Here is an 11,059-nt window from a genome sequence, read left to right as displayed (position 1 = left end):
AAAAAATGTTCTTTTTTTGGGGGGGGGGGGAAACACAATTAAAATCAATTCATTTTCAAAAGACAAAAACAAAAACGCCATGCAAAAAAGAGATTTGTTTCTAAATTCATTTTTAAAACAAAAACACCATGCGTAAACTTTTTCTTTCAAAATCAATTCTCGACTTTTTAAGCCAAAATAATGTCTTTAGGCGTTTAGATCCAGTGCCCCCCACTGGAAGAAAATCAAAGTTACGGGGGAGGATTAAAGATACATAAACGCAAAAACAAAATCAGAACGGATGTATTATATGCTGGTTCTACAAAAAGCAAGCACCACCCTCGAGCTGCTGCTGAATGAAGAGGCGCGCTCGCTTGCGCCCCCCCCCTTGCGCGCTTTCCGCGCACCTGCGCGCCTCCGCCCACCTGTCGGCCCCGCCCTCGCCCTCCATTGGCCCAGCCTGGGGGTGGGCGGGCCCTGCGCCCCCGCCGCGTCTCCGGGCGCCCGCCAGGTGCGCGCCTCTCTCTCTCTCTCTCTCGGCGATGGGCTCCGCGCAGCTCCGCTTCCAGGCCTTCCTGCGGCGGCCGGGCTGGGTGGGCGAGCTGCTGGGCCGCCTGGAGGCGCAGACGGGCGTCCGGAGGGACTACCTGGCCGCAGGTGAGGCCGGGGGAGAGGCGCCCAGGGGAGCGGGGAGGACTCTGTCCATGCTCAGAAGCACCCCTGTTCCCCCTGGGAGGGACCCCCTCAGAAGGCAGGCTTGTTTCACTTGTCTTCTTCTTCTTATTAAATTTCCATTTTATAGTATTTAAGTACATCCTTCTTTGTTATCTCTTTGCTCATAGGAGCTAATCGACTTCCCTCCCTCCCCTTCATGATTTTCGAAATTCTTTCTGTATCATCGCATTTGTACCTCTTCCCATTGACATTTCACTTATTACAATTGTCCCACATTTAAAAAAAGTTTTAAAAATTCATTAACATTACAAGTCCGTTTAAATCAACCCTGCTAGTGTTGTTAATTGTTTACAATTGTCCTTCAAATATTGTTTAACTTGCTGTCTTTTCGTACATACAGTACTTAATATTCTCTCCCCCCCCTTTTTTTTGAATCCCCGACATTGTTGTTTAAGTTCATTGCTTTCCAAACGTTGTTTGTCTCCTAGGTGAGTGGTCAGGAAACCCAGCCAGATGGGCGGGGTATAAATAATCAATTACTATTACTATTAATTACTATTATCATAGCCCCCCCAGAAGGCATGTAACTTCTGTAACCCAAAAATTCCTCAACAACTTGTCTAGAGGTCCAAGTTGGATATCAAACTGGGATAGAGCATTTTTAAATGAAATCACGCAACCCCTGTTAAACATGCCAGTGTTGGGGCGTCTGTGTGACGGTTTTGTCCTGTAGAGGATTGTGGGCCCAAGAGTGCCATGTCATTGCATCTCAGTAGGTCTACTCTGAGTAGATAGTGACTGGTCCAAGGTCAGCCAGTGAACTTTGTGGCTGAGTGGGGACTTAAACCCGTCTCCCAGGTCTAGTGCAACACCCTGATCTCTGCCCCCCCCCCCCACTAGGACTGGAGGGCAAAGGGCTGGCAATAAAGCAATGAAATATATTGTAGTAATGAATGTTTAAGCCCCTGGAGAAGGCTGCTCTGCTTCTGTGCCCCCAAACAAAGCCCTCCTTTGCCACGTTCCACCCCCTTTTCTGCAGGTGGCTCTTTAACTGATGGCTTAAACTGGGGTCCCCTATCTCCCAAATTCAGTAATTACCGGTAATTCCACAAGGTTAGTATTGCATACATGGGAATAAGCTGGCGGGTGGAGTCTTGGCTCTAACCTTTAATAATGGGAGGCGTTAAGAAACTCTGTAATTGCAAATTATGACAGAAAGATTTTCAGCACAGAGGTTCAGGTGTTGCTTCCAGGTATGGGGACATTGTGGGGTGTTTTGCAGTCCCTCCATCCTCCCGAAATTGGCAAGAGCCGACTTTTCGCTCCTTCCAGGTGCCAAAGTTAATCTCCTTAGCATGTGATGCAGTGGGAGAAATCTTGGGAGATCTTTCCCTGCCGCTGACCTACTGAGAGTTGTTTGGAGACCTCTGTATTCCCCTCCCAAGAATCTGTCTCTTTTTCCGGGGAAGAGGGGTTGATTGTTAAACTACTCTGGGAATTCTAACTCTGCTGGGGGAATAAGGGTCTCTAGACAACTCTCAGCACCCTCAAAGGAACGGCACCCTAAGCACCCTCAAAGCTACTGCTTTAAACATATCGTGCAGATGAGACAGCAAGTCACACTGAAATTACCACATCCCTTTATCAGAGCATCTTGCAATCTTCCCTTCCCTAGAGAAACCCATAAAAATGGTCCTTTTCATGTCTAATACATGCCAAGTGTGTGTGTGATTGTTTGCATCTCTGTTCCTTTTCTGATGCATCGCACTAAACAGACACCCACCATCGCTTGTTAAAACTGACCCAAGAAGTCCCAGATCTGTCCAAATTAGTGCATGGATAATCTTTTTGACACTTTCCAAAAATGCATTAGATTTTATTTAGTCCCTGAGGACACAGGTGCCTTTAGCCACAGAGCTGGATCCAGCACTTGCTCTGCCAGGGATCATGGCCCCATCTGGGGGTCAGGTGGCCCACTGCTCTGCCCAGGAATGCCACCCCCTGGTTCTTGGGGGCGGGGCTTTTCCTGAGCTCCAGATTAGTGCAAGGAAAATCACAAGCCCCCCCCCATTCAAAACTGACCAAGCTCTGCTAAGATACCCAAACGGTTCTTGCCGCTCACGACTGAGGAATAGCTAGGGGGGAACGGGATAATCTTAAACCAGAATATCAGGTTTGTCACAGAGCAGAGTCCTGTTGCAACGGCTGCAGGGCCATTTCGCAAATGGAGACTTTACAGAAGCCTGCAGCCATTGCGAGTGTGAGAGGAAAGTGGTCTGTTCTGGCCCAGGTTTGGAAACAGCCTTGTCAGGTGGATTATGGCTGCACACAAACACACGCTATACATTTAAAGCTTGTTGCCTCCAGCAGAAAGAGAATCCTGGGAACTCTGGGCTTTTTTAAAAAAGCATGTTGGGAATTGTCGTTTTCTGAGGGATAAACTACAGTTCCCATGATTCTTTAGAGGAAGGGGGGATGTGCTGTAAATGTGTAGTGTGTATGTAGCCCTGGCGGTGGTGTGCTAAGTGTGCCCCCCTTTATTTTATTGAATTCTCTTTTCCCCATACATTCTAAGCAAGTGAAAGGAACAAATAAATTCTCAGCATTTCAGCTGCCTGTTCCTGGCTCTTCTTCTGCCATGGAGAGTCGCTGGCTTTAGGGTGAAGCCTTGCTTTTTGTTCGTGTTTAAAATGTTTTAAGCTCCTTGCCACTACAAACTGAATGGCTTTTATTTGTTCTTCTATTTAGCTTCATTGTTTACTTTCTAAAAATGGTTTTATGGTTGCTTTATTATTAATATTAGTCATTCTTGCCAAATAGAGGCTTCTTGTACAGAGGCAGGAGAAGGCCAAACAGGTGCAATTTTTGTAGGAGAATGAAGATCTGTGACCCATGTATGTGTGGGTTAGTTATCAAAAGAAACAACAGGACACCTGCATTCAAAACATGGGCCGTTATACCCTCCAGCAGGAGAAAGCCCCCCAGCAAAGTTTAAAACAGGCAGAGGGCAAAGCAGTCCTGAACCCCCAGCTTACCTGGCACCCAGGCCTGCCTGCTGGCATCGACTGTATGTCAAGTCCAAAGTGCAGCAGTCGGGAAACGCCGTCGAGGGTCAATCCATGTAGCCAAAGTGCAGCAGTCGGGAGACGCACTCCAGAGACAAACTCCAAGCCAAGCCCCACAGCAGCCCCTCTGCTCCCTTTTATGCCTTGCCTGCTGATTGCAGCATCTGGTCCTGACGACCAGGCGAGCCTCACCTGCCCTGAGCCTCCAGCTGAGGAAGAAGGAGCCCAGGGCTCCTGGTTAGGGAAAGGGGGCTGATTTAAAGAGAAACAGGGAGGGCTGCCTTAGTTGGAGTCGCCCAGTGAAAAAGTTAGCAGCAGCAGCCGAATTCCTGGCCTTCACGGAACATTACGATAATGGTCATAACATAGCATGTTTATTAAACTCCTTTGTTTTCTTCTGCATGTGTTGCTTTGCCCACCTTTCTCTTTTCGAAAGGGACAGAGGCAGCGGCTCCCACCTTGGCCTGGAGGTGCTGGGACCAGAACCCAGGACCGTCTGCGCCCAAGGCAGATGCTGTGGTTCTTCCCCAATTATTAATAAAGATTATATCCTCATAACTGTGAATAAAGGGCGGATTAGACTGTTGTGGGTGCTGGACGCTTCTAGAGTTCAGGAACAGAACTGAACATAACATGAACTGAGCATAATACAAATACGTTTTGTAAAGAGGCAAGAATGAAGGGGAATTAATTCCTTTCTGGGAAATATTGGAGTGGGACGAATTCCTTTTGTAAAATGAACTTGCCAGGCTCTGAGTACGCCTTTGCTCCATTTAGGTGTAATTGCCTTTCTGGGACTCTACCTGATGTTTGGCTATGGCGCCTCGTTGCTCTGCAATCTCATCGGTTTTGTCTACCCTGCTTATGTCTCGTGAGTACCCATCTTGAGAGCCAGGCGCTCGTCTTCTCGTCTCCCTCCCTCCCTCCCTCCCTCTCTGGGCGTACTTTTGCTGGCTGGCGCTGTTCTGCAGAGCTGCTGCCCAAAAGCAGCAACCAATATTGAGATGCAGAGTGAGGCCCCCCTGCACCTGACATCCAAAGCAGTCCCAAGCCACCTCAAGAGTCGTGGCAGCCCTGAAAATCCTTGGAGTCGGGCTGAGAGTTCCCAGGAGACCCCTATTTTTCTCATGGAGCTACAATTCCCAGAGTTTTTTAACCGTCAATCCCTCTTCCCAGTTGTAGGAGCAGTAGGGGGTCTCCGAACAACACTCAGCATCCTTAACAAGGTCCAGTTCTCAGGATTATTTTGGGGAAGCCATGACTGTTGAAGTGGGACTGTACTTTAGAAGTATAGTGCGGAGATGGCAACATGCAGCTTGGCTCGCTTGCTGGAGATGAATTCATAGAAGCTGAAAGTCCAGATCGCCAGGATGATTGATTGTGTTCTGTTCTACGCTGCATCTGGGCTCCACCGTTGCAGAAGGGCATTGCCAAAAAGGGGTGTTCTGGAGAGGAGGAGCAGGCCTTAGAAACCTGAAGAAGAGCCGTGGGAAGAGCTGGGCATGTTTAGAAGATTATAAGGAAGCCATCTCTTGAGGACTCTTCCAGCTCTGAAAGGCTCCCCTTGGCCCAGTCGCCCAGCCCTCCGGCCCCTGGCTGCTGTGGCATCGCTCGCGACAGAGGCGTCTTGCGGGTGAACGTGGTTGGGACCGGAAGGGATGGGGGTTCCTGGGGGGGGACCCAAAGTGCTGCATAAACGAGGGACGTTCTCCTTGCCGTTCTTTTCAGCATCAAAGCCATTGAGAGCTCCACGAAGGATGACGACACGACATGGCTGACCTACTGGGTCGTCTATGGGCTCTTCAGCGTGGCGGAGTTCTTCTCGGACACCTTCCTTTACTGGTTTCCCTTTTATTATGCCGGCAAGGTAACGTCGTTCATTTTTAAAAAGTATCTGTATCCTGCTGTTCTTTCAAAAAATTAAAATAAATCAAAGTTATATATGGTTATTGCACATCACTTTGATTTCATTTTTAAGAACAGCAGGATAGAGATACAAACACATATACAGTACAAACATATGCATACAAACCACTTAAATGTCTAAAATTGAAGAGCAATTATTTATCATAAGATTTATCTGCTACTTGACTGTAAAAAAAAACCCAAAACCCTCAAAGCAGTTTGCAGAAAGATAAACTGGGAAAAATTTACAGCTGTAAATTTCCCCCAATTTTCCTTATTTCTCTTTTTGCAAATTGCTTTGAAGGTTGCTGGTTTTTTACGGTAGCAGATATAACAAAAAAAAAATTAAAGTGCCATTTGGGTTTCTAACACTGGTGCGACCCTAAGCCGTTTAAGGGTGGGTCACACACACACACACACACACACACACACACACAGAGAGAGAGAGAGAGAGAGAGAGAGAGAGAGAGACTTGTTAGGGAAGTTTTTAATGTTTGATGTTTTATTGTGTTTTCAATATCCTGTTGGGAGCTGCTCAGAGTGGCTGGGGAGGCCCGGCCGGATGGTCGGGGAATAATAATAATATCATCTCAGATGCCCATGTTCCAGGTAAAGCAGTGGGAACGGGAATGGAGTTTCCTGGGAAAGTGTATATGTGGCTGGGCCCCTCCAAGTGCACGCCTGTGGCTGGTGGTGATGCGCTGCGCCCCCTTGTTGCAGCGCCCTGCTTTTTGATGCTCAGCTGCCCTCCTTTCCCCCGCCCCGCAGTGTCTCTTCCTGCTGTGGTGCATGGTTCCCGTCTCGTGGAACGGCTCCCAGGTCCTCTACTGCAACGTCATCCGCCCCTGGTTTCTGAAGCACCACCAGACCGTCGACAGCGTCCTCAGCGACCTCGGCGGCCAAGCCGCTCACGTCGCGTCCACCGTCTCCAGGGAAGGTAATTGTGTCAATTATGGCTATGGGTTTTATATCTGGGGTTGCATCGTGTTTGAATTCCGGAAGCTGCTTAGAGAGAGAGGGTTTGGCCCTTTTGGAAAAACGACAGCCCTGAAAGCCTTTTAAACAGGCAAGATGAATGACAGCAGCTGAGCTGCAGCTGTGCCTTTAAGGGTTTGAAATATTCCCAGGGGGTAAAAGCTGTTCTAGGCAAACTCTGAAAAGCAATGATCCTGGAAATTTGTCGTGTGTGTCCAGACCAGTGCCGGATTTATGTATAAGCTAAACAAGCTATAGCTTTGGGCCCTACTCTCTTGGGGCCCCCCAAAAAAAATTAAAGGAAAAAAAACCTGAAAAGCAACCATCCTGGAAATTTGCCACTCTGCTCTTGTGCGTAAGCAGTCGAAGGCCTGGCCTCCTTTTTCTTTCGCAATCTCTCGCTCTTTCTTCTGCACCTTTTCATTCCCTCTGCTCTCTTCCCCGTCCTTTGTCTTTTGTCTTCTTAGTTCTGCAATCTCTGGCTGACAGCTGACCTCCACCTGTGCGCCAGGCAGCTTTCCACCACCGTCTTTACTCGCGAGTAGGTCACCCTCCCCAAAGGATAACATCAGCCGTCATCGTTCAAGAAACCATGTCTCTCAAGTGGCTTTTAAGGGGCTCAAGGCAGGGAAGATACGATGAGCGTTTATTAAGATTTCCTTAAAGCTTTCTGTCCACAATGCAACAAAATAAGAGAAACCAATCTAAATAAAAACTAAAGCAAAGAGAGAAGAGAAAAGAAAAAGACCCAAGGAAGAGAAGAGAAATAAAAATGACTTGTGATTTTCCATCTCTCAGTTACATAAAAGACTCTAGAATGAAACCCAACAGATCTATTTTCGATTAGGCGATCTTTTCCCAATCTTCTGACCCCAATATAATTAATTTTCCTTTTTATTTCTTATTAATAAATGTCAGCAATAGTTTCCCTACTCCCAGATCGGCTTGATGAGCGTAATATTCCACTCCCTTTCCTCTGCAATGGGGATCATGTGCTCCTGTCTCCAAAGATAAATTCAGATTCCACCACTATCTGGTGACAGGGAAATGGGCTCCCCAGCTGCCAGCTAAGTTTAGATGTGGCTTAGCCCATCTCTCTACCTTTGCACAAAGTGGATTAGAGGGTGGCGGAGCTCTTGGCTGCCAGCAAGAGATGGAGGCTGGGATTTCCTGGTGGGGAAAGAGGCTATTTTTAAGTCTCCCCGCTGCAGAAAATCTCAGCTCTTTGCCTGCTCTTGGTTGGCAGTGAAACCTCTTGCTCTGATTCCAATGGATATTTTATGGGGAATATCTGTGGCTCCGAGGGAGAAGATTTGCCACATCCAGAGGGCTAGGAGAGAAGCCCTTTCTGGATTCCTGGGGAGCTGCTGTCAGACGATACTGAGCTTTATGGACCAGGGTCTGACTCTGCATGAGACAGCCACACCATTAAAATTCAATAAAAGAAAGAAAGACAATACCCAAATATAAGCCACTCCCTTAAAATTCCACAGGCACGCATACCAGTGAATGACAAATGTAGAAGAAAATCCAACAGCGATATCCTAAAAGCCCATTTTTGTAAGGTTGCAAATTTAAGCTGCACTCGGAATTTGGGGGAAAGTGCGGTTTATATTCAGGCCAATATGGTAATGCCTAGGACTGCATTAGGGGAAATGGTTGGCAAAAATGCATGTATTGGACAAAATTACATACAAACCTGCATGTGAACTTTCAAGGAAGGTTTTAAAGGAACCCACAAGGTCTTATTGGAACGGGGAGATCTGAGCTTAAGGACTGAAACAGTCCCTTGTTGTCTTGTTCTCATGAGACGCCATTTTCTCTCGGTTTATTTTCAGCCTCCAAAGAAGCCATGAGAACAGTCCTACGGACAGAGGACTGAGCAACGGTCGTTTTGAACTTCCAAGCAAAAGTAAAGATGCCCACATTCTGGAATATCCCTGGAAGCTTGGGAAAGACTTTGGGGGTTTTTCTGCACACCTACGAAAAGATCATTCCTTTGGCTCCCCTCCCTCCTCGCCGCCACCAAATTCTGGGAATGTGTGGCAGTGCCACCAATGCGATTTGATTGCCTGTTCCCTGAGCACCCCAAGATATCCTTGTTTCCTTTCTGAACTCCAGCAGAGGGTGCTGTGACTTCAGAGGTTGCCTGGATTAATCCCCATCTGACACTCCAACCACCTTCTTATTTCTTTGGTCCCACAACGTGTGATCAGTTCCAGAGCAGAGAGATCCTTCCATCCCTGAATAGTCTCCCTGGCAATTGCAGTTGGCTATTCTTGGGTGGAGAGAGACCTGACGAGGCTGCCCCCCCCCCCCATTTGGATCTCGGGCTGTGCAAAAAAAGCTTTTAGAGGCTGCTGCTTCTGAGCTTTGGGAGAGCTGATGCCAGGAACCAGCTGGTTCACAGCTTCCCTACTTCCTAGTACGGCCTGGATGCAGATCTGTGCGTGAAAACCTGTAACCACGAAAAGGTGGGCTCTTTCGTCTGGAGCTTTGGGGGTCTTGGCCTTCTGGTTTGGGTCTACATGGGGAAGCAGCACCTAGCAATCCAGATTTGATCCCCCCCACCACGATAGCATCCTAAATGCGTCCCTTGTCCTCCTCTACATTTGAGTCCTGAGCTCACATCTTGCAATGCATTAAAAAAGCAGTGCAAGGCCTGGTGTTCTCTCCATCTTCTTAATACACAGCTTGGGAAAATGCCAAGACTTGCAAATAAAAGCCAATGTTCGACCTCCAGTATTGATGGCGAGCTTAATGGGTTCTCCAGACCATCCTAAGCTGCTACTTCCTTAATGTGTCGCTGGTGGGATGAGGTGGGTGGGAGCAGTGATGGGAAACACGCCCTGACAAATTCCAGAAACTCTCAAGTTGGTACCACTCTCGTTTCTCGCTCTGAACTTCAGTCCCAGGAAGATCTGCCAAGAAAACACATCGCCCTGAAACACCCACACAACACTCCTGGCGATTTTCTACGTGGTGAACTTGAGAGATTGCGAGCTTTGTACTTTCTGCTGATAAAGTTGGAGTGATCCAGTGTCCTCCCCCCATTTGTGTCTGGCTGCTTTTTATTTTTTAAGAGATAGATGCTTGCCAAGTCATTTGGCACACTTTTTGCTTCTGTACAATCACTTAGGATTATAGAAAGCAAAACAACATTATGGAAGTCTCTCTACAAATCACTGAATGCAAATTGCAATGCGGCTGTGGATATTGGGGGGACGGGCCACACAGGTGTGATTCCTGCAATGACTGGTTTCGCTGTCTCCAGAAGGACCTCTGGCTGCCCTGGGCTGAGTGCAGGTGCGGTGGAAGAAGCAATGGTTGGGCATTGCACCCGCCTCTGCTTTTCCACAATGGGAAGGTGTTCTGAGCAGTGTACTCCATCTTTCTTGCTTGTTTCTGTGTCTGTGTGTAGAACCATTCAACTCTTGTGTGACTGAAATGCAGCCTGCCAGGCAACACTTGCAGATGCTGAGGCTCAGAGAGGCTTGTCTCAGCTGCCCTGGGACCCCGAGCTGCTTCTCTCATCCCCCCCCCCACCTGGCCATTCCTGCTCTGTGCTGGCAGGCCACAACCTCTCCAAGGTTTCAGACAAGATACCTGAAGGAGCGTCTCCACCCCCATCATTCAGCCCGGACACCGGGGTCCAGCTCCGAGGGCCTCCCTCCCTGCGAGAAGTGAGGACCTGCTAGGTGGTGGCGCCCGCCCTGTCGAATGCCCTCCAATCAGATGTCAATCAGATCACAACTATCAGACTTTTAGAAGACATCTGAAGGCAGCCCTGTTTAGGGAAGTTTTTAATGTTTGATTGAATTTGTAATATTTTGTGGGGAGTCACCCAGAGTGGCTGGGGAAACCCAGCCAGATGAGAGCAGTATGAATGAATAAATAAAATTATTATTATTTATTAGTTTTTCCCAGCCCTTTTTGGACCCAGGGACCTCCTGCATGCAAAACGGCCCCCCTGCCCTGAACTATAGAGCCTGTTTCAATTTGCCCCCCCCCCCCCGGAAAAAGGTGTGCCTGAGGTTCCAGCCTTGAAGGAGTGTAGGCTCCTTCCCAAACTCCTGAGTCTGGGCCTGGCCCAAGCAAAGCCGTGACCTAATTAAGGTGCCGTTAATTGGGGAAGGGCCAGCTGTTGAGGGGACACGCCACCGAGCCGCCTCTTTTGACGAGGTCTTGACAGGCTGGACTCTGGCGCCAGATGTACAAAGGCCCTCCCACCCCCTTTTCATGCCGAACCCGGGAGCCCGCTCTGGCTGTCAGCAATCAAACCCCATTAGTGCCGCTGGGGTGGGCGGGTGTTCCTCTCTTCTGCGCCCCCCCTTCCCAAGCACGTATCCCACAGCAATCGGTGAAGGGAAGAGCTACCTTGCTGGCCAGCCTGGACAGGGGGTGGCAAAGGGCGGAAGGAGCGGGCATTGAATTGCTGTGCCATTTAATTGTCTTGTCCT

General features: G+C 48.5%; 1 protein-coding gene across 2 annotated transcripts; it reads left to right on the top strand.

Annotated features, from left to right (window-relative positions):
- The first annotated feature begins 492 nt into the window (after nucleotides 1–492).
- Nucleotides 493–9,652, top strand: REEP6 (receptor accessory protein 6). 2 transcript variants are annotated; one of them, XM_083720119.1, is made up of 6 exons: nucleotides 493–636; nucleotides 4,497–4,590; nucleotides 5,448–5,586; nucleotides 6,393–6,561; nucleotides 7,067–7,140; nucleotides 8,438–9,652. In XM_083720119.1, the coding sequence occupies exons 1-5, from the start codon at nucleotides 522–524 to the stop codon at nucleotides 7,090–7,092; spliced, it is 543 nt and encodes a 180-aa protein (XP_083576245.1). In that variant the 5' UTR covers nucleotides 493–521; the 3' UTR covers nucleotides 7,093–7,140; nucleotides 8,438–9,652. The 2 variants fall into 2 exon arrangements, with proteins under 2 accessions (XP_083576245.1, XP_083576244.1); XM_083720118.1 differs by lacking the exon at nucleotides 7,067–7,140.
- Nucleotides 9,653–11,059: the final 1,407 nt, after the last annotated feature.

The sequence above is a fragment of the Podarcis gaigeae genome (assembly GCF_964106915.1).
Source record: "Podarcis gaigeae genome assembly, chromosome: 18".
Taxonomy (NCBI): domain Eukaryota; kingdom Metazoa; phylum Chordata; class Lepidosauria; order Squamata; family Lacertidae; genus Podarcis; species Podarcis gaigeae.
The sequence above is the reverse complement of the archived record's forward strand: the minus strand, read 5'-3'. Positions and strand labels throughout refer to the sequence as shown.

Excerpts from the sequence above, each read along its gene's own strand:
- REEP6 (XM_083720118.1), top strand. The coding sequence starts at position 522 with ATGGGCTCCGCGCAGCTCCGCTTCCAGGCCTTCCTGCGGCGGCCGGGC. Across the intron at positions 637-4,496 it reads GAGGGACTACCTGGCCGCAG|GTGTAATTGCCTTTCTGGGA; the intron begins GTGAGGCCGGGG and ends TGCTCCATTTAG. Across the intron at positions 5,587-6,392 it reads CCTTTTATTATGCCGGCAAG|TGTCTCTTCCTGCTGTGGTG; the intron begins GTAACGTCGTTC and ends CCCGCCCCGCAG.